Source organism: Diceros bicornis, chromosome 5, assembly GCF_020826845.1.
Source record: "Diceros bicornis minor isolate mBicDic1 chromosome 5, mDicBic1.mat.cur, whole genome shotgun sequence".
In the NCBI taxonomy this organism is placed as follows: Eukaryota; Metazoa; Chordata; class Mammalia; order Perissodactyla; family Rhinocerotidae; genus Diceros; species Diceros bicornis.
This window is the reverse complement of record NC_080744.1, coordinates 47,755,608-47,782,119: the sequence shown is the minus strand read 5'-3', so window position 1 is coordinate 47,782,119 and position 26,512 is coordinate 47,755,608. Positions and strand designations below refer to the sequence as shown.

The following is a 26,512-nucleotide window of genomic DNA, read 5'->3' as shown; positions in this document are numbered from 1 at the left end:
GGCTGGCCTGCTTTCACCCACCCAGGCCCCACAAGGGTTCACATCTGTCCTCCCCTCCTGTTAGCGACCCTGCAGTGGAAAGTCTGCAAAGCACTGTTGCGGCCTCACCTCCGGCAGAGTGTCTATCCCGTGGCAAGCACTCAACATGCAACAAGATACTAATGTACACACTGGAATGAAGCAAGTGCGAAACGAGGCTTCCCGGAGTCCAGGTGGGCGAGGACATCCAGCCAGTTAGAAAAATGGAAAATAGGAGTAAGGACTTGAGCTGAAGGAAGGATGATGTAGGCCCTCAAATAACCTCCTATTATCCGAAGATATGAGCCCTGGGAAGGAAAAAACAAGGAATGGGGCTTTCTTTACTTCTCTTTCCACTACCTTATTTGTATAACCGTGGTATGAAAGAGGAAAATCAGATACAACACGAAGTGCCCAGCCTTTGGCCCTGCCTACACACAAAGACTTATAACCAAAGCCAAAACAAGCAGCCCTATTTATTAAACCCAAACCAAACCAGAGACTCGTTTTTACAAAAGAGTAAACAAAAAATACTCTAAAAAACCTAGTGAAAAGTTTTTTAAATGGGCAAAACAGTGCCATAAATTGCTTTGGAGTACACACAGATCTAGGAAAGCTACAAAGGACCGCTCATGGAAAGGATAGACACCACACTGGGAGGAAAGGGGGACAGACTGGAGAAGGGGGACTCAGCTTCAACTACCCAAGTGGGGTAGTCGGTAAGTGAGAAGTTATTATTCTTTATTATAAATCTTCAATATTTCATAATAATTTTAAAATAATCAGGGAACCAATTTGCACAAGAGCCAAATTTACATTTTATAAAACTAGTAAATTAGAACAAAATCAGCATATCAATAAATCCTCCAACAAGACATGAGTTGATCCTATATATTTTACTCCTTTCTAACTGTGGGCAAATGCAAAGATGTAACAGCTATAGCCTGTGTTTTGGAATCGAGCTATTTGAAGACAGCCCAGTCAAGTCTGTTTCTTTTTTCAAACAACCAAATGGCTCCTGCCACATTCTGGGAAATACTTGCAGGAGACGAAGGGCAGGGAATGGGGTAGGATAAGAAGGAACTTCAGGCAAAAAATATGGTAAGGCAATTGGAAGGAGCAAGCTGAAAGGGGATAAGAAACAGATCAGACCAGAATGAAGAGTTTGTATCAGAGACTATTTGTTCTTAATTTCCCAATCTCACAACACAAAAGCTGCCAGAGCTAAAATTGAGCTGGTAAACAGTCCTCTTTTAAAACAATGCTCCCACTAGTGAGCACCTCCCTCCAGGTTCAGAAGAGCACAAAAGACTAAAAGCACAGGCCTTGGAGTTAACCAGCCCTGGGGCTGATGGTTATAGACCCATGTGCGAGTGACAGCCTCTCCAAGCCTCTGTTCTTTCCTCCGTAAAACAGGCAAAGAACAGTACTTACCTCAGAAGGTGGCGGTGATGCTTAATGCGATAATGTGTGTGCTAGGTGCAGTGATTAGGACGCGCAAGCCCTCAGTCAAAGCCATTTCTTTTGTCCTTGGTCTGGGAATAATCTTCTATTTGGGGTATTTGTTCCCTGTTATCCTTGTCAGGATCTGTTGAATATGGACAGGCAGCATCCTATAAGAGTCCTGAGTCAGCGTTACTAGGTGTAGCAAGCTGCTATGTATAGGCTGGCCAAAGTATGAGATAGGTTTCCACCTGGCAGGAAGTAGCCAAGAAGCTTCCCGGCTCAGGCAGAAGCTCTTTTGAATGGCAGTCTTATGGTCTGCCCAGACTGCCACCTGGTTTCTAAGTTTCTTGACGGGTCCTCCTTCCTTCTGCTGCCTTATCCCTCTGTCTTGCCCTGTTCTCTGTTTTCTGAGGAGTTCCTGGTTTTTGACCTCTGCCTAGCTCCTTGCCTTCCACTTGGGTATCTGCGACTTTCTAGTTCTTAACTGTTTGTTGGTTCTAGCCACATCCCTTCATCTTGCCTTCGGGAAGCAATGGGATTCTCAACTCCTGACTGGCACCATGCGTTCCCTGCTCTTTCTCTTTTGATTCACGTGCCCTCCTGGCTTCTGCCTGCTTATGTGGTCTTTGACCCACCTATCTTGTCTCATTCTCTGGCATCTGTACCCCAGCTAGGTTTTGACCAATGCTTTGTTGTGACTTATGGGTGCTATGTGCACCTTGACTCATGACTGCTCACCAAGATGATATGCAAAATATTTAGCAACTAATATGGAATGGGCACTGCCCAGTCAGAATGGTTGTCAGCTATAAAAACGGGGATGGCTGTCCCCCCACATACAGGCTGAACAGCAGCCCAGCTCACTAGACTCCAGACCCTTCCAACCACCCTCACAAGAGGGCCCTTGGTTCTTTCTTAGGACTGGTGCCCCAGATTTTCTCCTTTCTCCTCACGTCCAGGCTTGGCATGACTGGCCCTATTTCCTGTTTCCTGATCTCCTGTTACCACAGTTCCAGAGCTGATTTTCTCATCCCACTCCACTCAGCTGTCACGAGGGAAATCCAGGAATACTGGCAACAAACATGAAAGACATCATCAATGGGGCAGCTTTGATGCCTAAACAGGAGGGCAAAACATAAAAGCAGAAGTATAGATATTTCAGGTATAACAAAAATATCCTTGCAGCAAAAGGTTTTATATAAAATTAAGCGTTTATCTTAAGAGTTGATTCTGTCTTCTCGGTCTGGTAACAGGAAGTCTCTTCCGCACGTGCCTTCTGTGAACCTCTTTGAACCACACATAGTCTATATGGAAAACATTTGGTTGTTTGTGAGTCATACATAAAGAGAAGGAGAGGAAACTCCACAACTTCTGTTCTGTCAAAAAGCTGGATCTGTTCTTTCCCCAACACTCCCCTAACTCAAAATAAAAAGAACCACCACCTGGAACTTCTTCTGACACTGACACAGATCTTGGATGTAGAGAGGAAAGGGACCACACTTTAGGATGGTTCTCAGGTACGGCTAGAATTCCTAAAGTTTAGGAATTATTAATACTTTGAGGTTGGAATTAGGGATGGAGTGTCTCATGAATAAATGATTGCCAGTGGCCAAGATGAACCAATAAAGGGAATTTCCCCTGACCCCACTCACATCTCCAACAGGATTCAAATTTTGGGAATTTGAAGCCACAGAGTCACTGTGAGTTCCCCATAGATTCACTGCAGCTCTCTGTCACTAACCACACAGTCCTCTACAATCCTTTCTCTTTATTAACTTATTTATTTTATTGACCTTCCGCCATTTTTTTTTAGTAGCCCTTCTTTATACCACAGACTCAGACCATAGTTCCCAGGCCAGGGGCAGCTGACATCCCAACTGGGCAGCCCTTGCGGTCACTGGCCCTCAGCCGCAGTGGCAGGGCTTGCAGGTTACAGTTCGGGTGTTTCTTTTTACCTCCCAGAAAGAGCAGACAATTAATTTCCCTCCAATCCCATTCATGCTTCTTCTTCTTCTTCTTTTTAAATCTTTTATTGAGGTAACATTGATTTACAATATTGTACAAATTTCAGGTGTATATCACTATATTAACATCATGTTCCCATCAAAAGTTTAGTTGCCATGAAAAACACGGAATGCTTCAAGAATTTGCGTGTCATCCTTGCGCAAGGGCATACTAATCTTCTCTATATCGTTCCAATTTTAGTATATGCGCTGCCGAAGCGAGCACCCCAATTTTTTTATTTAAAAAGTTCAAATCTATGGAAAAGGTAAGAGAATAGTACCACAAACTCCTGTATACCATTCTCTTTGACTCATCAACTGTCATCATTTTGCTACATTCCTCAGCTTGCCTCTACCTTATACCTTTTTTTCCTGAACCAGCTGAAAGTTGCAGACGTCATGACTTTGCCTTTAACACCCACATCTTGAAAGAATAAGGACAGTGTCCTACATAACCATAGTACCACTACTGCACCTCAGAATATGAACAGTAATTCCACAATATTATCTAATATGCAGTCCACATTCAAATTACCCCACTTGTCTCCAAATCATCTTTTACAGCTATTTTTTTCTGATCTAGGATCCAAAGTTCACACATCCCAACAGGTTGTTACATCACCTAAGTATTTTAATCTACAACAGTCTCCACCCCTCTCCTCCAGTCTTTTTGGCAGGAACAGTACATAGGTGAAGTTATGACCTTCTCATTGCATCCCAACAGGAGACGAATAATAAGTGCTGGTAAGCTTGACCACTAGGCTAAAGTGCTGACCTCTCATCGCCCCACTGTACGGACACATTTTCCCTAGGCAATCTATGGTGAGATACTTTGTAACAATGGGAAAATCCTCTTCTCCAACAACCTTCCACTCAAAGGATTTGTACCCACGGCTGAGTCCTTGCTTGAATCAACTATGGTGGGGTTTGCACAGCGCTGGTTTTCTGGTTCTCTCATTCCTTCTATTGTCTATTTATTATTCAAACAATGACCCACCCATCAGTGCCCCTCCTCTCTTTCCTCAGCGTATATACTCTCTGGCTTCTTCCGCTGGGGCTTCCTCCCATCTCCCGGCTGACCACATCTGCCCACGCCCGCCCAGCCCCAGGAGCCATTTCCTTCTCCCTTCACCTGCTGATCTCACCACAGCACCTTCAGCACATTCAAAACAAGCAAACAAAAAACACATGCTGTTGCCTACCAATTAACAGTAATTTACAAAATTAAAATGGCTATAATGCATATTTATTGGGTTAGATTGAAGAGAGTAGAGGAAATCAGTTTTATTTTTTAAAAAATCAGATTGCCCAAGCTCTGAAAAATCTCTCCTCCTCACTAAGGTAAAGCCGCTCATTCTGTCACAATCAAGCTTTTTGTAATGGTGCTGGACAGAAGCACCCTCATCTCTTCAGTTTCCTGATGAAAGAATCTTGGAAGAACAGAGGTCTAGAAATCGTTTAGCCCAAATGCCCCATTTTACACGGAGAAAGAGGCTCAGGGAGATGAAAGGACCTGCCCAGACTCCCTCAGCTCCTTAATGGTAGAGCTAGGACAGGAACCCGGTTTTAAAAATACCTCCTCGGATGTTCTTTTCATTCCCTTCCCAAGTGCCTTGTGATTCGGAGGTGTAGCGAGCTAGATGAAGCCCTAGCATTCACGGCCTCCTCCATTGCTAATTTGCATGTTGCCTGCATCACCTTCCCACCTTTGAATAAGTAAAAATGCCTATTAGGAGCCTTTTATTAATATTATTATTTTAAAATCAATCTTCATTTTTGCAAGTCAACAAAAAATTGAGGACGACTCAAGAGAGCACAGGCTACCATTACTTTAATCAGGAAAAAAATACGGGTCTCGAGGACCTGCACGAGGCCGCTCTCTGAATGCTGCTTTCTCGGAGGCTGAAACGCCCTGCGGGTGACAGCTCCAGGGCTCTGAGAAAAACACACCAGCCGGAGGCCCCCCTTCCCGTCGCCGCTTTTACGATGCAGTGAGAGGCATCAGGCTCCAGGAGCTTGCCAAACGTGCACAGGAGAGGAGAAAGTGGGGAACAAAGCGCAGCACGGAAAGACCCAGCCCCGCAGCTCGGGGAGGAGAGGAGACCGCGCCCTCACTGCAGCGGCCCGGCGAGCTGCAGAGGCTGCGGAGCCGCAGTGCAGGGCGCGGGAGCCACACCGGCGGGCGCCTCCCGCCCGCGCCGCCCGCCGGGCCGGGGAGGCAAGAGGCAGCCCCCGCTCCGCGCGCCCGCCGGGCCGAGCGCCGACGCCGCGGAGCATCCTCCAGCCCGCAGGGAGGGCGCGGCCACCCCCGCGCTGCGGGCCGGGGGCTGCAGACAGCGCCTCGCCCGGGCCGGCCCCCACCCACCCCGGCGCGCTCACCCGTCCGTGCGCCCATCCCGGAGCCGTCGGCGCGGGCCGTCAGTCCGTCAGCCCCGAGGGAGCCGGGCGGCCGAGCAGGGGCGGCGCCGCGGCCGAGGCGAGCGCGGCGATCAACAGGCGGCTCCCGGCCGGGCGCGGCGCGGGGGCGCGCGGCTGCAGCGGAGCAGGCTGGGAAGCGTAGTTCCGGGCGGCGCGCCGCCGCCGCGCGGAGGCGGGACCCCCTCCCCGGACGCCGCAGTCGCGCTGGGGCTCCCCCCACCCCCGCCACTCTCGCGGCAGGTGTCCTCGCCCGCAATCTGTGTTCCGAACTCGTGACCGCCCTGCAGGCGAGGAGAACCTCAGCCTTGGGAAAGAGCCGTGCAGGCTTTTTTGAGAAGCTCGGGGCTACTGACAGGGTGGGTGGCAAAGCCTTTTCAAGCTTGTGAGGAGCAGTTGGGTGAGTGAGCATCTTTACGTGGAAGCCTTAAGACCTAGGTTTTCCGCGAGCCTGGGGCTGGGGCGTGCAGAGGAGGAGCAGCCAGGGTAGATGACTAGGGGGAGGGCGATAAGCAAGGTGGGATTTAGCTGATCTACAGTTTGGGGATGAAGGTGTTGGAGAGCCAACGCACAGGCGGTGGCTGCGCTAGATATGAGACTGGACGTCCGAGCCTTAGCATCCTCATCTGTAAAATAGGTTTATAGCTTGAAGACATGTTGTGAGGACTAAGTGCATATTAGGTGCCTACGTGAAAGCACCTCTGTCTGGCCCTTAGCACATCCTCAGTAAAGGTTCCTTCCTTGGGGGTTACAAGGGCGTTCTCAGGCACACTTCCTGCCTGGAAAGTCCTACATATACTACTAAGCTAAAGATAACTGGGCCCCATTGGGCTGGGTAAAAAAATGTTAAAACCCACCGGACTTGTTGCTGTCAGCCGTTTAGCCAGTTCACTTCATTTCTGAACACTGAGATGTTCTCTCTGCCATGTTCTTGGGCTACAAAGATAGAGAATATACTGTCTTGTCTCTGAAGCATGGAAGTGGGGTGGGGTGACATAGGACAAAGACCGAAATTACTAAAATACGTGGTGGAATGGGGTTACCTTCCAGAAGCTTTTTCTAATTAGATGTGGTCTCTCTCCTTTTTGAACCTTTGCTGCGTACTTCTAGTGTAACTCTTGCTTATAGCACTTATCTTGACAATTTAAGGTATGTTGAGTTTTGTAAGTGTCTACTATGCAGTGTTTCACATTATGGTGAGATTTGCATCTTAGAGATGTCGTGGAAGGAAAATGAACCAAAGGGGTGGATGCAGCATTGCTGGTGTAATCTCTGTCTAGGACAGGCAGAGGGTGAATGGAGGTGAAACAGCATTGTAATCTGACATGACCTGTGCAGTAATCATGTGGCCAAAAAAAAGGTGCTGCAGAGGAAATTCCATTTTTAAAAATAATAACACCACTTTGCATTTGTGAAAATACTTTTCTATTCATATTCTTGATTTTTGCAACAACTTGTGAGATGCAGAGTGAGAATTTTTCTTCAGTCAGAGTTCTAAGAGACACAGAGAGATGTTATGACTTGTTCAAGGTCATCCAGTTGGTTGTTAAGCCTATCTTCTCTCCTTCCACTCTGAACACTCTAGCCCTTCCCCCAAAGAGCTCTCTCAGCACTGTCTTTCCTTTGTACATTTCAAAACAGGCCCATACCTTTCCCTGAATCAGAAGATAAAGTTAATTCTCTAAGGCTCTTGGAACTAGCATGATGCACAATGGCACACAGGAGCTGTGGTCTGAGAGACCAGTGTGGTTTCCACCATCAACTGCACCCAGTTGCTTCCATGGACTGCACCCAGGGCTTCCTCACCAGAATGACAAATCTGAGCTGGAAAGAGTTAAATGAAATGGAGATGTGGCTAAACCAGCTTAAATCACATTCCCAAGTTTTCCTATACATTTGTTATTCCAAATGTCCTGTGTAACAGACACCGTATCTTTGACTTTATGTCGTGCATTTGTCACAGTCATAGCCTTCTGTTACATAAGAATGGGACTACTTACAGATCAAGCCAGCAGTTTTCCCAGAGAAAGCTAATGGTGGGCATAAGCTGAGAATGATAAAGCAATTTTATTCAGATTGGAAGAAAGAGTAGCAAAGGTTTGATATAGCAAAGATGCTCAGCAGTGTACTATCTTTCTCTTTGTTTCCTTGTGGTTCCTCACAAGGAAAATGTCTGTGTGTGGTAAAATGAATGGAACATTACTTTAGACAAAGACTGAAAGGAAGCAGATATGGAAGTGATTTCTTAAGTTAAAGTCATAGCTGGCAGCCAAAGCAGAGATACAAGAGCTATCTGACAGTCCCAGAGCCATGTATGAGCTCTGGGAGGATGTTGACGCCAAACTAAAAAAAGAGTTGTGAAAAGGAACATGTAATCAATCTCTGTCTGTGCCATCAGGGCTAGAAGCTAGTAGGTGTTAATGGATGAGTTGAGGAAGGTAGACTACTTAACCTTTCTTTTCTTTTTTTTTTGTGAGGAAGATTAGCCCTGAGCTAACATCTGTTGCCAATTCTCTTCTTTTTTGCTGAGGAAGATTAGCCCTGGGCTAACATCTGTGCCCATCTTCCTCTACTTTATATGAGGGACGCCTGCCACAGCATGGCTTGATAAGCAGTGTGTAGGTCTGAGCCTGGGATCCGAACCTGTGAACCCCAGGCCGCAGAAGCAGAGAGTGCAAACTTAACCACTACACCACTGGGCTGGCCCCTTAACCTTTCTATTTTTAATGTTAAAACTTAATGGAAAGACGTTATCAGTTCTAGTCTGTTTAGTTCTTTAAATCTAATGTCTGTGTCTAAAATTTTTTGAGGGAGAAAAGGATGTCAGTCATGTCTATGACTTATCAGTTGAAACCCATCGCCATTTCTGAACCATATCACGTAGGTTTAACTTTTCAACTTGCTTTTTGGAAGATGAAAATGTAAAATTGAAACAGAAGTCCTAGAGCTGGAAGGGACCTTGCAGATCATCTTGTCTAGTCTCTTCTCTGTGCAGATGAGGAAGCTGATACATCAACAGTAAATGTCACTTGGTAAACAGTGAGATATTCTATGTGGCAGTTATAATGCAGTATTTTCATTATTCCCAACGGAAAATGTAGCATACCTCATTAGGAACATGTAGTAGAACAGTAGATACTGTTGCTTGCTTACTCAACATCCATGCCACCCCCTTCCTTCCTCTTTTCAAAAGCCTACACAGGTGTTCACCCATTAGGGAAGGTGATCCTATTATAATTTCAGAGATACACTCCTAAACCTATCGTGGGCAAGGGGAATAGGATCCTGTTGAGTGGCTGGTGAGAGATTAGGGGTGGGCACGTGACCCAGTTCTGGCCAGTGAGACATGACAACCCATTTCTTCAATAAATAAATTGCAGGAAAAATAAAAGAGGGAGAGCTTACAAATATACAGAAACATAAGAGACAAATAACCAAATCTTGATTTGAATGAAGTAGCTGTTAAAAAATCACGTTTATGAGAGAATTGGGGGAAATGTGAACTAGGATATCTGATTATATTAAAGTATTATTTAAAATTTTTTGGATGTGATAATGGTATCATGTTATTTTTTTTTAGAGTCCTTATCTTTTGGAGAGATACTACTGAATATTACTAAAAAATTGGATATTTACAGAAGAAATAATATCTGGGTTTGCTTTTAAAATAATCCAGTGTGAGAGGGGTGGCAGGGTGACAGGGTGGCAGTATAGATGAAACAAGATTAGTCATGAGCTGATAATGATTGAAGCTGAGTGATGCAGCTTTATTAAACCATTCTCTCTACATTTTTTATACAGCTTCATTGAAATATATTTCATATACCACAAATTCACCCTTTTAAAGTGTACAATTCAATGGTTTTTAGTATATTCACAGAGTTATGTAACTATCACCCAGTCTAAATTTAGAACATTTTCAAAACCTCAAAAAGAAACCCTATGTACATTAGCAGTCCATTCTCCCTTTCTCCCACACTCCCAGACCCTGACAACCACGAATCTATTTTCTATCTTCTCAGGATTTGCCAATTTTGGACATTTCACGTAAATGGAATCATACAACATATGGTCTTTTGTGACTGCCTTCTTTCACTTAACATAATGCTTTCAAGGTTCATCCATGTTGTAGCATGTGTCAGTGCTTTATTCTTTTTTGTGGCCAAATAACATTCCACTGTGTGGATATACCACATTTTCTTTATTCATCAGTTGATGGACATTTAGATTGTTTCCATATTTTGACTATTATGAATAATGCTGCTCTGCACATTTGTGTACAAGTTTTTGTATAGACATATTTTCATTTTTCTTGGGTATATACCTAGGAGTGGAATTTCTGGGTCATATGTAACTTTATGTTTAGCATTTCGAGGAACAGCCAAACTGTTTTCCAAAGTACTTGCACCATTTTCCATTCTTACCAGTAATATGTGAGGGTTCTAGTTTCTCCATATCTTTGCCAGCACTTGTTAGTGTCTGTCTTTTTTTAATTATAACCATCCTAGTAGATGTGAAGTGATATCCCATTGTGATTTTGATATGCATTTCTCTAATGACTAATGATGTGGGGCATTTTTTCATGTGCTTATTGGTGATTTTTGTATCTTCTTTGGAGAAATGTCTGTTCAAATCTTTTACCTACTTTTTAATTGGGTTTTTTGTCTTTTTATTATTGATCTGTAAAAGTTTTTTTGTATGTTCTGGTTATAAATCCCTTATCAGACATGTGATTTGCATACATTTTCTCCCATTTTGTGGGTTGTTTTCTTTTTCACTTTCTTGATGACATCCTTTCATAAACACCCTTTATCAGTTTGAGGAATTTCCTGTCTATTCCTATTTTGCTGAATGCTTTTTACCATGCAAGGGCCTTGGATTTCATCAAAGACCTTTTCTGTGTCTGTTAAGATGATCATGTGGATTTTTTCCCTTTATTCTATCAATATGGTGTATTACATTGATTTTTCAGATGTTAAATTAACTATTTATTCTTGGGATAAATCCCACTTGGTCATGGTGTATAATCCTTTTCATATGTTGTTGGATTTGGTTTGTTAGTACTTTTTTGAGAATTTTTGTGTCCATATTCAAAAGAATTATTGGTCTGTAGTCTTTTTTCTTTTGATATCTTTGACTAGTTTGGGTATCAGAGTAATATTTGCCTTATAGAATGAGTTAGAAAGTGTTTCTTCTTCTTCTATTCTTTGAAAGTATTTGTGAAGGATTGGTATTAATTCTTTAAATGTTTGGTAGAATTTACCAACGAAGCCATCTGTGCCTTGGCTTTTCTTTGTTGAAAAATTTTAAATTACCAATTCAATCTCTTTGCTTGTTCTGCATCTCTTCAGATTATGTATTTCTTCTTGAGTCAGTTTTGCTGATTTGTGTCTCTCTAGGAATTTATCTATTTCATCTAAATTGTCTAGTTTGTTGGCATATGGTTGTTCATAGTATTCCTTTATTATCCTTTTTATTTCTGTAAGGCAAGTAGTGATGTCGCCTCTTTTGTTCCTAATTTTAGTAATTTGAGTCTTCTCTGTTTTTTTCTTGGTCAGTCTAGCTAACAGTTTGTCAATTTTGTTGATCTTTTCAAACAACTAACCTTTGGTTTTGTTGATTTTCTCTATTGTTTTTCTAGTCTCTATTTCCTTTATTTCTGCTCTCATCCTTATTAGCTTTATCATGGCCCAGATGGTCTCACTGGTGAATTCTACCAAGCATTTAAGGAAGAAATTATACCATTTCTCTATAATCTTCCAGGAAATGGAAAGAGATGAAACACTCTCTAACTCATTCTATGAGGCCAGCATTACCATACCAAAATCAGATAAAGACATTACAAGAGAGGAAAATTACAGACCAATATATCTCATGAAAATAGATGCAAAAGTCCTCAACAAAATATGAATAGGTAGAATCCAACAATGTATAAAAAGAATTATCTTTTTATCATGGCCAAGTGGGATTTATTTCAGGTATGCAAGGCTAGTTCAACATTCAAGAAATAAATTAATATAATCTATCCCATCAACAGGCTAAAGAAGAAAAAAATCATATGATCATATCAATAGATACAGAAAAAAGCAGTTGACAAAATCCAACATTCATTTATGATAAAAAGCTCCCAGAAAATTAGGAATACAGTATAGGGGAACTTCCTCAATACAATAAAGAACATCTATAAAAGCTCTACAGCTGACATCATACATAATGATGAGAAACTAGATGCTTTCCCCCTGTCATCTGAGAAAAGACAGGGATGTCTCTACTCACCATTCCTAGTCAACATACTGGAAGTCCTTCTTAATGCAATAAGACAAGAAGGGGAGGGGTAAGATATATAAAGATTGAGAAGGAAAAAATAAAGCTGTCTTTGTTCATAGATTGCATGATTGTCTATGTAGAAAATCCCAAAGAATCATTAAAAAAAACCTTATGAAACTAATCAGTGATTATAGTAAGGTTGTAGGATACAGGTCAATATACAAAAGTCAATTGCTTTCCTATAATTGGAATTTGAAATAAAAAATGCAACACCGTTTGCATTAGCATCAAAAAAACAAAGAAATACTTAGGTGTATGTATAACATCTCTCTGAGGGAAACAACAAAACTCTGATGAAAGAAATCAAAGAAGGGCCGGCCCGGTGGCTTAGTGGTTAAGTGCGCGCGCTCCGCTGCTGGCGGCCCTGGTTGGGATCCCAGGCGCGCACCGACGCACTGCTTCTCTGGCCATGCTGAGGCCGCGTCCCACATACAGCAAATAGAAGGATGTGCAGCTGTGACATACAACTGTCTACTGGGGCTTTGGAGGGAAAATAAATAAATAAATAAAATCTTTAAAAAAAAAATCAAAGAAGATCTAAATAGATATTTCACTTTTATGGATAGGAAGACTCAATATTGTTAGGATGTCAGTTCTTCCCAACTTGACCCATAGATTCAATGCAATGCCAAACAAAATCCCAGCAAGTTATTTTGTAGATATCAAGAAACTGATTCCAAAGTTTATATGGAAGGGCAAAAGAGCCAGAATAGCCAATATAATACTGAAGAAGAAAAACAGAGTCAGAGAACTTACACTACCTAACTTCAAGACTTACTATAAAACTTCAGTAATCAAGACAGTGTGGTATTGATGAAGTAATAGACAAGTAGATCAATGGAACAGAGTAGAGCGCCCAGAAATAGACACACAAATATAGCTAACTTATCTTTGACAAAGAAAATTCAGTGGAGAAAGGATAGTCTTTTCAACAAATGGTGCTGAAACAACTGGACATCCACATGCAAAAGAATGAATCTAAACACAGACTTTTCACTGTTCACAGAAATTAACTCAAGCTGAATCAGAGACCTAAATGCGAAGACAAAACTATAAAACTTCTAGAAGATAACATAGGAGAAAATCTGGGTGACTTTGGATTTGGCATTGACTTTTTAGATACAATACCAAAGCATGATCCATGAAAGAAAAAATTGATAAGTTGGACTTTATTAAAGCTGAAAACTTCTGCTCTGAGAAAGACACTGTTAAAAGAATGAAAAGGCAAGCCATAGACTGGGAAAAAAATATTTGTTGGCAAAGATGTGGAGAAATTGGAACACTTGTACATTGCCAGTGGGAATATAAAATGGTGCAGCTGCTATGGAAAATGGTTTGGTGGTTCCTCAAAAAGCTAAACATAGAATTAGCATATAACCCAGAAATTCCACTCCTAGGTAGTATCTACCCAAAGAAACTGAAAGCAAGAACTCGAACAGATACTTATACGCCAATGTTTATTGCAGCATTATTTCCAATAGTCAAAAGGTGGAAACAGCCCAAGTGTCCATCAACAGGTGAATGGACAAACAAAATGTGACATATCCACACAGTGAAATATGATTCAACCATAAAAAGAAATGAAGCGGTCAGCCCAGTGGTGCAAGTGGTTGGGTGCGCATGCTCTGCTGCAGTGGCCTGGGGTTCGCAAGTTCAGATCCTGGGCGCGCACTGAAGCACCGCTTGTCAAGCCATGCTGTGGCGGCGTCCCGTATAAAGTGGAGGAAGATGGGCACGGATCTTGGCACAGGGCCAATCTTCCTCAGCCAAAAAAAAAAAAGAGAGAGAGGAGGATTGGCATCGGATGTTAGCTCAGGGCTGATCTTCCTCACACACACAAAAAAAGATTGAAGTTCTGATATATGCTACAACATGGATGAACCTGGAAGACATTATGCTGAGTGAAATAAGCCAGACACAAAAGGACAAATGCTGTATGTTTGTACTTATACGAAATGTCTAGAATAGGCAAATTCATAGAGACAGAAAGTAGGTTAGAGGTTACCAGGGGTTGGGGGAGGCAGGAATAGGGAGTTATTGCTTAGTGGTTACAGTTTCTGTTTGGAGTGATGAAAAAGTTTTGGAAATAGACGGTGGTGATGGCTGTAGGACATTACGAATGTAATTAATGCCACTAAATTGTATACTTAAAAATGGTTAAAGTGGTTTTAATTTTATGTTATATATATATTTTACCATAATTTTAAAAACTAATAATCTAATATAAATATGCAAAAAACTTGAATTGCATACGTTAAATGGATGAGTTGTTATGGTGTGTGAATTATTTCTCAATAAGGCTGTTAAAATATGCAATTATATAATTATAGCACAATTTGCTTATCTATTCTGCTGTTGATGAATGATTGTTTCCAGTTTTTTGTTATTCTGAATGATGCTATGTACCTTCTCACACATGTCTTCTGGTGTATAGGTACTAGATTTTCAAGAGGGCACATACAGTCTCTAGTACTGGAATTTCTGGTTTGTAGGGAATGCACGGGTACAGTTTTGCAAGATAATGGCAGAGTGTGTTTCAAAGTGGTTGTATCAAATTGTACTCCTCCTAGCAGTCTTAGTTCCTATCTTCACCTATAACTGGTCTTGCCAAACTTCTTAATTTTTGCCAATCTCATGAGTGTAAAATGGTCACTTTGTGGTCTTAATGTGAATTTTTCTGATTATTAATGAGGTTGAATATCTTTTCGTATGTTTATTTACCACTAAGAGTTTTTCTTCTTTACAATTCTAGTTATGTCACTGAATTATTTGTCTTTTTCTTATTTTTGTGTAGGAATTAGCTCTTTCAATATTCTAGATATTAATCTTTTGTTGGTTGTATATATTGCAAATAAAACATTCTTTGCTGCCAGAATTTATGCAGCTCCTGAATTCAGATAGCCAGAGTTCAAATAATTAAGAAAATCTAGTTTTCAGAATCTATTTGGTTCCTGATTTTTATATCAAAATTAGCTGGAGTTTGGATAATGAGGGATACTTCAAATATTTTATTTAAATATTTTTGGTTCCTGGAACACTTGTTTCTTTTCTTAGTTTCTAATTTGTCTTTTCATTTTCTTTAAGGTATCTTTTTGTTAGCAGAAGTTCTTAATTTTAATGTTGTCATGCTTATCAATTTTTTCTTTTATGAGTATTGCCTTTTTTGTCTTACTACAGAAGTCCTTTCTTATCCTGAAGTCATAAAGATATTTTTCTACATATTCTTCTAAAAGCTTTAAAGTTTTATCTTTCACGTTTAAGTCTGTAACCCATCTGAAGTTAACTTTTGTGTATGGTAGGAAGTAGGGATCCTACCATGTGGATAACTGATCGTCCTGACATCATGTATTTCATAGATCATTCCCCAGTGATCTGTGATGCCACCTTTGTCATAGATGAATTTCTCATACATTTGTGATTCTGTTTCTGGGTGCAGTATTCTTACCCCTTGTTCTCCCAGCCTCAATATCACTCTGTCCTAACTATTAGAGCTTCATAGTAATTCTTGATATCTGGTAGGGCAATTTTCCTTTCCTTATTCTTCAGAAGTATCTTATTCTGTGGGTCTTTGCTTTTCCATGTCTACTTTAGAATTAGCTTGTTATGTTTTTTGCAAACCCATATTGGGATATTAATTGCTGTTGCATAGAATATATAGATCAATTTGTAGAGTATTATTATTATTATTATTATTTTTTGAGGAAGATTGGCCCTGAACTAACAGCTGTTGCCAATCTTCCTCTTTTTCTCTTTTCTCCCCAAAGCCCCAGTACATAGTTATGTATCCTAGTTGTAGGTCCTTCTAGTTCTTCTATCCGCCTCAGCGTGGCTTGATCAGTGGTGAGTAGGTCCACGCCCAGGATCCGAACCGGAGAACCCTGGCCCGCCGAAGTGGAACGTGTGAACTTACCTGATACGCCACTGGGCCAGCCCCAAGTATTACATTTTTTTATGATGTTGAGTCTTCTTGTCCATGAACATGGCTTAGCTTTTTTATTTAAGTCTTCTTTAATGTCTTTTAATAAAGTTAAACGTTTTTTTCTAAAAAAGTCTTGCTCATCCTTTATTAGATTCATTCCTTGGTTCTATCTATTCTGTCACTTAAGTTATTAATATTTTAATATTAAAGCACCCTTGAATTTCTGGGATAAAGTCATCTTGTTCATGATTATTTTTTGTATGCAGTGCTAGATTTGACTTAATATTTTAAGATTCTTATATCCATGTTCATGAGTGAGATAAGTTCCTAATTTTCCTTTTTGTACCTTCCTCAGTTGGTTTTGGTCATGGTTATAGCATGATGTTTATGAGATTGGATGTATGGTTATACCATGGACTGAGTTGGGGATTGTTCCTGCTACTTCTGTCCTCTGAAAGAGTTTACATAAGATTGGATTGATATGTTCCTTGAGAGATTGGTAGAATCTTCCAACAAAATCTTCTGATGCTGATTTTTTTTGGTAGCAAGATTTTTGACTCTAGTACTGATTTAATTTCTTTAAGGTGATAGAACTATTCAGATTTTTTGTGTCTTTATACATTAGTTTAGGCAAATTGTTTGTGGTTCTAGCTTTTCTTTTCTTTTTTTTGGTGAGGAAGACTGGCCCTGAGCTAACGTCTGTGGCAGTCTTCCTCTATTTTGTATGTGGGTCACTGCCACAGCATGGCTTGGTGAGTGGTATAGGTCCACGCCCGGGATCAGAACCCCGGGCTGCCAAAGCAGAGTGTGCCAAACTTAACCAGTATGCCACTGGGCCAGCCCTGGTTCTAGCTTTCAAGTTCCTCTTGTTTTGATGCATGAGGCTGTCCCTCTTATTATTTCCAGCTTAGCTATGAATTTCTTTTAAAAAATTAATCTAAATTGTAAATACTTTTAGTAGGAGGACTTTCATGTTAGTTTAGATTTATGCCAGAACAGAACTCCAGATAATGTATTTCTTCAACTTTACTAGATATTGTCACATAGCTCTTTGAAGTAATTGCACCAATTTGTACTGCCACCAGCACTGTTGAGGATTCCTATTGTTTGACAATCTTACCAGTACTTAGAATTGTCCAGTTCTTTAATTTCGTTAATCTCAGGCCTATGAAATTATAGTTTTCAATGGAAGTTTTCTGCTTACTGGTGAAGTTGAGCATCTTTCCCTAGGTTTATTGGCCATTTGAGTCTTATCTTCTGTAAATTGCATGTTCATATCTTTTGACCATTTTCTTTTTTTTTTTTATAATTTTTATTTATTTATTTTTTTCCCCAAAGCCCCAGTAGATAGTTGTATGTCATAGTTGCACATCCTTCTAATTGCTGTATGTGGGATGCGGCCTCAGCATGGCCAGACAAGCGGTGTGTCGGTGCATGCCCGGGATCCGAACCCGGGCCACCAGCAGCGGAGCGCGCGCACTTAACTGCTAAGCCAGAGGGCCGGCCCTTTTGACCATTTTCTAGTAGGTGTTTGTCTTTTAATAATTTGTAGGCATTTTAATATATTCTATATAGTAATACTTTGTCAGTTATATGTATTCAAATGTATTTTCCAATTTTATGCATTGTCTATTCAAATTTTTAAGTTGCCTTTTGAGGCACAGAAGTTTTTAATGTTGATAAATAGAATTTATCAGTCTTTTATCTTTGTGGTTTATATTTTTGGTATCTTGCTTAAGAAATCCTTTGCAATTCCAAAGTTATAAAGACATTATTTTAAGTGTGTTAAAATTAGCTTTTCCCAATTATATCTTTAATCAATCTGTAATTGATTTGGGTATATGGTATAAGGTAGAGATATAACTTCATTTTTTTTTCACATGCATGAATAACTAATTGTGCCAGTAAACATTTATTGAATGTAATTCTACCTCCGTCATAGATTAACTTCTCTGATATGTATGGGTCTGTTTCTGGGTTTTCTCTGTTGTCCCTTTGTTATATTTGTCTACCTCAGCATCAGTACTGCAATAGTTTAGTTCTCATTGCTTTATTATAAGTCTTGATGGCTGTGAAGGTAAGTCCCTCTTCTGCATTCTTCTTTGTCAGGAATGTCTTGGCTTTTCTTAGCCCTTTATCTTCCATATGAATTTTTTTTTTTAATTTTTTTTTTGTGAGGAAGATCAGCCCTGAGCTAATATCCTTGCTAATCCTCCTCTTTTGGCTGAGGAAGACCGGCTCTGAGCTAACATCTATTGCCAATCCTCCTCCTTTTTTTTTTTTCCCCAAGGCCCCAGTAGATAGTTGTATGTCATAGTTGCACATCCTTCTAGTTGCTATATGTGGGTCGCAGCCTCAGCATGGCCGGAGAAGCGGTGCCTCGCTGCGCGCCTGGGATCCGAACCCGGGCCGCCAGTAGCGGAGTGCGCGCTTAACCGCTACGCCATGGGGCCGGCCCCCATATGAATTTTAAGATAAGCTTGTCATGTCCTTTGAAGAATCCTATAGGGATTTTGGTTGGAATTTTAATGAGTTTATATGTTAGTTTGGGAAGGAAATTATATTTTCATTATTTTACGTCTTCTCATCCATAAACGTGGTATACTTCTTTTATTTTTATCTTCTTTTATATCCTTCAATAGGATTTTATTTTTTCCATATAAAGCATGCTTCTCTTTTGTTAAGTCTATTCCTAAATATTTTTTTGATATCTAGAATGTCATCTTTTCCACAGTTATATTTTCTGATTGATTGATGCAATTGATATTGCATATTGGTCTTGTGTCTCATAGCTTTGAAGTTTGAACAGTTCCAATAGTTTGAAGAGTTCCAATGTAGACATCATCTGTGTTGTCTGTAATCATTTTAGAAACATCTGTTATTGGTAAATGACAGTTTATTTCTTTTCAATCTTCATTCCCCATCCTCCCTCTTTAATGCTAGGACCTCCAGAACAAAATGAAGTAGAAGCAGTAATAGAAGGCTTCCTTTTCTTATTGACCTCAAAGGAAGTGCTTCTAATGTTTCACCATTAATTGTAAAGTTTGCTCTGTGTTGTAGGTAGTTACACATGAAACCAATTTTGAAATTCTGATTGAAGAAGGAAAAGTAAATATATAAAAATTTCAATATGAGCCACAAATTGTAGATATTAACTTTTATTTTTTGGATTAAGGAGAAATAGATATAAAATTCACAGGAAGATTAGATATTTGGAAATAGCCCAGATATCTAGGGGAAAACAACTTGCAAAGAACCCTAACTATAAAATATCATATAAGTATTAATTCAAGCTGATAAATTTCTGAGAGCTAGAGAAAACTCTAGTGAAGATCACAAAAAGGAATCAGGGAGAAAATTCTGAGAATTTCTCAGTAGGATTTATTTCAGAGCACTTTTTCAACTGTTATGGAGATGTTTTATGACCCAGGATTTCTTATGGCTGGAGAAACTGAAGATAACTAGGGACAGCTTAGAAATTAGCTCTCACAAGGGAGAAGTGGGATGGCTTTCGAATCTCTATACATTTTTGGTGGTAACTTTTTTCCTTCACTTTTACAGAGACCTGGGTCATTTTGTAAAGGAATTAAGCGATCACTTAGCCTTTTTCCTACCTGGGCTCATTTTCTGCCGCTTACTTTAGGTACCTACTGTTCTGTCTTTTGGTAATCTCTAACTCCTCAAAGTCACCTTCCTGGTCGCTTATTTAGGCCTGTCTTTCCCCGCTTTGATTCAGTATTTCCCAAACTGTAGAAATTCTGAGGACAAAAGGGTTCCATAGTCAAATGAGTTTGGGAAATACAGTGTCAAGAAAAATCCAATAGCCTACTTTACTACAGGACTTCCAGAGCCTTCAGTATTCTAATATGAATTGTGAATCTCCAAAGGAGAAATATAGCTTGCAGTGTTTCCCCAATTAATTGATCATGGAACCCTTTCCAAAGAACACCTAATAACACTTCAATAACCCAGTTCATTAATCTTCAAATAAAAACTTCCAATTCTTCAGTAAACTTTTCCTTAGTGGAAGACACGTTACTTGCTGTCTCACTACTAGATTGCAAACTCTTTGAAGTAATATCTAATCTCATCTATATATTTAAACTCTGGGGTTCTGCCTCTCTCTTAGGTCCTGGGATGGGCACACTGGATACCACCCAAGAATTTATGCATGGCAGACTCTTGTTAAATTATCTAATCTAGCTTTCAGGATCTTTTTACTATACCTCAATTCAACCACTTTTGATGCTTTATTCAAGGCAATAAACCAGGCACTGCTGGAGCTAAAAAGATGAGTAAGATCTACTTATACCTCCCAGGAGCATGTATACAGCAGAGAAGACAAGTACATGACACAAAACACAAGTTTAATGCTAAACAAGAGGTACAAACCACTTTGGAGTTCAGTGGAGAAACAAAAACAATTGGGCAGTTGGGGAGGGGAGCAGGTGGGAGGAATCAAGAAAGATCTCATGAAGGATGTGTCATTTGGGATGAGCCTTAAATTTTTTAAAAATGTAGACAGTATTGGAAGAGTGGCATTACAGGTGGAGGGTATAACTTGCGCAAGGCATGAAGGTAGGAATGAGGGGCAAGTTCAAGTGGCTGTGTTTAGCAGGAGCATGTGGAGTGTACAGGATGAGTTGTAGATGGGGTATGGCCATAGCATGAATAATAAAAATGGAAATAATAGCTTGAATGCCAGTGTGACTTATGTTAATTCTGTTGTCCCCAGGGAGCCATTGAAGAATTTTTGAGTGGGAGGGTGATTTGGAGACCATGTGCTCCTCTCCCATCCTTTATTGTGTCTCCTGAGCGCTAGTCTCTTTGCCTCTGTCCAGCACAGCAACATATTCAAACTTCAGCCAATGAATTCAACTTCCAGTCTCCTAACCTGCCTGTAGGGTACATCTTCTTGGAGAGCTGTCCAGAGTACAACAGAAACTCGGGCACTAGATTCTAGTAAATGTTCACCTACTGTATAGAATACTATTGAAAACTAGAATGTTGAGGAGAGTGTTCAGAGGAAGAATACAGATAAGAGGTCACTGGTGGATTTAATGATTATACTTTGGGGAGTTATGATTTCAGGGTATTAAAGAGGAAACTGATTAAAAAAAAAAAATGGGTGCAGATAGTAAATTCTAAGTAGTGAGCCAGGACAATGGACTAGCTACTCAGACATTCAAGGCAGCCCAGGGCTGAAATTGGCACTGGTGTGCAATGAAGAGTGAAACCGAAACAACTGGAGGGTTAGTTTGAGGTCACCCACCAGGGCTTAGAAACACTGTCTCTCTTGGTGTAATGTTCAAAGGACTGGACCCACCAGGCTGTTGAGTTGGGCCTAGAGAAGCTGTGTGTGGTTCATAAGGTCTTAATGTTTTCTGTGACATGGACTTGGAGGTCATCTGGGTAATCAGGTGTGGAAAGGGAGTACGCTTGGCATGGGAGAGCTTGAAGGTCTGAGGAACCTGGCGCCTGCTAGGGAATCAATAAAGGAGGCTGAGCAAAGCTTGGGTGTTTTGCTGTGGTCACGGCAGGGCTCTAACCAGGCTCTGTCGGCAGGGCGCAGGGTTGCACCCGGGCCGAGAACGCCTTAGGATGCGCTCCTCTTAGCCCCACGGCCGCGTCCCCGCTTCCGGGCACCGTAGGGCCTTCCCGGTACCGGCGGGCAGGGCAGGGTGGAGCCGCGGCAGTCGGCCAGGCAGCTGCGGGAGCTCGTTTCGCCCTTCCCCTTTCAGGTGCGCCCCGGGAAGGCGGCACGCGGAGGAGGCAGGCGCCCGCCATGGCCGGCGCGCAGCTTCCCGCCGCGGCCTCCAGCCCGCCGCCCCCGCAGCACGGCGGGCCGCAGCCCCTGTGAGGAGGAAGCAGAGGCGGCGGCGGCGGCGGCGAGGCACCGCCCCCTCGGCCAGCTTCCCGACCTGACGGCCTCCGCAGGACCCATGGCGGATTCCTCGCCCGCGCCGGCCCTGCGGGGAGGCGGCCTCCGCGCGCCCCGGCCCTCGGCGCCCTCGCCGCCGCCGCGCTCGCGCTCCGGCTCCGAGTCCGAGGAGGCCGAGCTGTCGCTGAGCCTGGCCCGCACCAAGACCCGCTCGTACGGCAGCACGGCCAGCGTGCGGGCGCCGCTGGGCGCCGGCGGCATCGAGCGCCATGTGGAGCACCGGGTCCGCGCCGGCGACACGCTGCAGGGCATCGCGCTCAAGTACGGAGTCACGGTGAGCTGGGCGCGCCGCCGCGGCCGGGCCGGCGGCCACGGGACGGGGAGGGGTAACGGCTCGGGGCGGGGCACCGGAGGAGTGCGGGTCGAGGAGGCAGCCGTCTGTCCCCCGGCGGCTCAGCCCCCAGCGCTCGCTCCGCGCGCGCTGCCGGCGACAGCAAGGATCGCCAAAGCTGGTCCCGTAGCCAGAGGGGCGGGCCGCCAGGGCTCCCTCGCCAAGTAGGTGCATCGAGTTCCCGGTGCCCTGCCCAGACTCGGACGAGATCTGTCGTGTGAGGAAGGCCAAAGAGGACCAGGGCTTTGGCACCACGGGGAGCCACAGCACCCCAAGTTTCAGTCCCATCATACCACCATATATTTACTCAAAGCTGAACTGAGGGCAGAGAATTTTGTTTTCTGTGTAAACAAGCGCTGTGATGAGTCAGGAATGTAGTTTTTCCCGCAGGATGGTTCTGGTTCTATTGATTATGCTGCTTTATTTAGAAGTGAAATTACACCCCTGGGCTCACTGGCAACTGTGAATGTGACACCTGTCGCTAAGCAGCAGCCAAGAACTGTGGTCTAGGTGAGCTGGAGAGCTGTGTTTATTATAAATTTATAAGTGTGTGTGTCTTGGGCATATTGCATTACACCTCTGGGAAGAACATGGAAACCTGAGAGAACATATTGTTTCATTAAAATTACCTACAATTAACTCTGAGCGATGTGATGGCCTTTTTACTTCTGAGTTCTGTATCAGCTTTCAATGTTCTTTCCTGAAGCACCTTAGACAGCAATGGGAAGAAAGGTGATCTTATCTATATCTTTCTCTTAAAGTGAAACTCTTTCTGGCGTGTCACCGAATGACGGAGATTGAGTCATCTATTTTGCACATTCAAGCTGGTACATGTTTACCTAGCAGGTCCTTCTCTCATGTAAACATTTTGAGAGCAGGGATCTTGCTGTGCAGGCCTGTACTGACATTATCATGGGATAGTCCCATTCTGCCCTCTTGGGAGTTTCTAAATGTGGACATAGAACTCCAATTCTAATGTGCATTAATGGGGCCTGGTTTGAGTCAGAGCTAAGCCGAGTTGGGAAATATCAGTAGCTACCTTCTGCTGAATGCCTGCTATGTGCCAGGCATTGCATTTGTCCTGTTCCATCTTGTTCTCGTTCAGTTTGATTTCCTAATAAGCCTTGGAGATAGGTGTAATTAATCTCCTTTTTACAGATGAAAAGATGGATGAGAAGGAACGATATTTTCCAAGTATGCTTATTCATTGAGACAGCTTGAATTAGCACAGTGAAAAAGCATTTGCTTTTTTCTAGATATTACTTTTAATTTCCACTCTTATATTTATCCTAGTCTTATTGAGAGCTCCCTTAGCTTCTTGGTTACTGAAGAAGGAAGGTCCCTTCTGTCTGGTTTCTATGCATCTTACTTACTAGGCCAGGGTGACTGCACCTAGGAATCCATGATATCCGGAGAAGTGTTATTTCCCTGGTCCCTACCCACAGCAGTCTCTCTGCCACCCACTGCCCTCCACGGTTTCACTTGAGTTGCTTAGAGCTCCTAAACATCCGCTCACTGCAGTTCTCTAGCTTTGATCAAATGCTTTCTAATCCTTGTTTTCTTTAATATACATCCTGTTACTCATAACCTTTCACCCCTTTCCAATAGAGTATAAATTATATTTTTCATTATGCTTATAATGACTTAATTTTAAGATATTAAGCTCAAATATAATGAATTGGGAACTATAATCTATAGGCACAGATAGTCTATTAGAGGATTTCTCAGCCTCAGCACTATTGATGTTGTGGACTAGATCCTTCTTTGTTGTGGGAGGCTGTACTGTGCATTGTAGGATGTTTAGCAGCATCTCTGATTTCTGCTTACTAGATGCCAGTAGCACCCCCCACCCCTATCCAGACATTGCCCAATGTTCCCTGGGAAGAAACTCACTCTTCGTTGAGAACCACTGGTTTATTACATATATATCATTTACTTTGGGCCCTGAACTCTAGTTGATAAATTTTTAGAGACTCTTCCACTGGTTACATAGAACCAGTGAAAGTGATAATACTTACTGTAACAGGGAAGTGATATTCTTGCTTTAGTTAATGTCTGTAGGTATGAATTGAATTTGCTCAATATAAATTGAGATTTTAGGTGGAAGCTAAAAAGGTAGAAAAGTTTTTTTCTTTCCCTGACTGAACAGAAAGAAGTTGAGTGAGTTAAGTTTCTAATATTGACTGCCAAGGTCATCTATAACATGTTTAAATGATTTTTTAGAGAAGTGGGTGATGAGATGTTGAAGATTGAGAGACCCAGAGCAGTGCACCTGGAAATAAAGAGTCAGTCCAGGCAAACAGTTGACTTTAACATCCGTTGTCTGGCCAGGACAGAGCACAGCTCTGCAGTCTTACTTAGAGGAGCAGGAACTCTCAGGGAAGTCTGTCTGCCAGTGGCAGCTCCCCAGCCACCCAGCTGGTTGTCCAGGAGGACTTTAGTCCCTTGGTGGGGGAGACTGGGAAGAGCCAGTAGTATTTTAGCTACAAGGAGGTTCCCAGAACAGAGACTCTAACTAGGGGTAAAGATGGAGACCTGGTTGCCAACCCTGGGTTACCAGGGGGACAAGTTGGAAACTGATTATGTGAAGGGGTGCTCAACTGTAGCAACAGAGTACATCCCAAGATGTGAGAATAGATCAGTGTTCTTTCAGCTTACCTGGGTAGGAGAATGCCCTGGGACAGACTCATAGAACTCTAGCTGACCTGGAACCTACCGGATCAGAATGTCCAGAAAAGGAGCCCAGGAATCTTCATGTTTTATAAGCATGGCCTCTTTATTTGTTCTCAAAGCACTAGGTTTTATGCTTATAAATTTTCTGCTTATTTGTTTACTGTTTTGTTTGAGTATCTCTGCCCTAGAGATGGGCCCTGGATTCTATAAATCCAGGAGGCTTTATAGAAAAGAAGAATGTGGATGTTCAAGAACCCAGCCAAGTCTGACACTTGGTGGACCCCAGTTCTTCTGCCAGTGGCTTAGAAAATATCTTGATGACCCTTCCCACCATCCCTTGTAAAGTCATTCATAGTTGTTAATAACTGTCATTCGTGATTTTTTAATTTACTTTTATTGAGCTTGGTTTGTTTGAGGCCCTGTGCTAGATGCTGGGGCTACAAGATAATGCGTGCTGTCCTCTTTTTGTTCATGGTGAGTTTATCAGCTACTACTTTCCGCTAGCTTGTAGCTACTTGAGAAGCCAGATTGCTTGTCTGATTCATCTCTGTATATTCTGCGCCTGGCCTGAGTCTGGCACGTGGTGGCCCCTCCACCCATGTGTGCACTTAATACACAGGAAAGCCTGAGTGGTGTGAAATCACTAGGCCCTGGAGTTAAGCAGACTCTGAAAGATGGGGCCCAGGGTAGGGGTTGAGTGAGGGGGTGCAGCCAGCTTGGCTTGAATTGCCAAGTTTCATTTGAGGCTGGCTCTCCAACCTACAGAAGAAGACCACTGCCACCACTGCTCGGTGCTCCTTTCCTCCCCTTCCACCAGCAATGGGTCTTTACATTGCATTAAATAGAGGTTTAGATTTGAGCATCTCTACCAGAGTAAGAGGCATTTGAGGAAGTGGGTCTGGGAAACCGAAACCATCTAGGCTGAGTTGAGGAATTATTAAGTACAGTTCAGATCTGAGACATGAACTTGAACTAGCTTGGGCTGTATTTCCCTGGCTCTGCTTATCTCCACTGAGACATTAAGGCCCCTTCCCTATCCCAGTATTCTAGATTTAGCTATGACTTTTGCAGTGATCCTAGCTCCTCTCAGTTGGCTTCAAGCCTCTGGAGGAAACGGACCAGCTCCAGGCAGCCTTGTGAACTTTTTGTTTGGAAACCCTGGGAAAACGTCCAGAGAACAGTATAGAAACTGAAAGTGGATAGGAGGCAGGGAGGGGATCTATTATTTGCATATACTTTTTCTTTGTCTCTTTGCTCCCCGCCTGGCAACTTGCCTGTCCTCTCCCCTCTCCAGAGGCCACATTGACCCCCGTGCCCTCAGTCACTTCCTGTCCAGTTCTTTTTTGTGTGTGTGTGAGGAAGAACAGCCCTGAGCTAACATCCATGCTAATCGTCCTCTTTTTGCTGAGGAAGACCAGCTCTGAGCTAACATCTATTGC

General features: G+C 42.3%; 2 protein-coding genes and 1 non-coding gene across 5 annotated transcripts in view; 1 reads left to right on the top strand and 2 right to left on the bottom strand.

The window, feature by feature from the left end:
- The window catches only part of TMOD2 (tropomodulin 2), a 45,401-nt gene extending 39,462 nt beyond the window's left edge, over nucleotides 1-5,939 (bottom strand). For 2 of the 3 annotated variants that reach the window (XM_058541580.1, XM_058541582.1), the window contains exon 1: nucleotides 5,847-5,939. The gene's annotated coding sequence lies outside the window, so the exon portion shown is untranslated. The remainder of the gene's footprint in view (nucleotides 1-5,846) is intronic. The other variant, XM_058541581.1, reaches the window with a different exon arrangement.
- On the bottom strand, nucleotides 3,588-3,693 carry LOC131406694 (U6 spliceosomal RNA). Its single transcript, XR_009220320.1, has one exon. It is a non-coding gene; the product is annotated as a U6 spliceosomal RNA (small nuclear RNA).
- A 141-nt stretch (nucleotides 5,940-6,080) lies between the features above and the next one.
- Nucleotides 6,081-26,512, top strand: part of LYSMD2 (LysM domain containing 2) — a 28,696-nt gene continuing 8,264 nt past the window's right edge. The window contains exons 1-2 of the mRNA XM_058541579.1: nucleotides 6,081-6,282; nucleotides 21,870-22,343. Of these exons, the coding sequence (XP_058397562.1) occupies nucleotides 22,071-22,343 (273 nt within the window). The 5' untranslated portion in view covers nucleotides 6,081-6,282; nucleotides 21,870-22,070. The remainder of the gene's footprint in view (nucleotides 6,283-21,869; nucleotides 22,344-26,512) is intronic.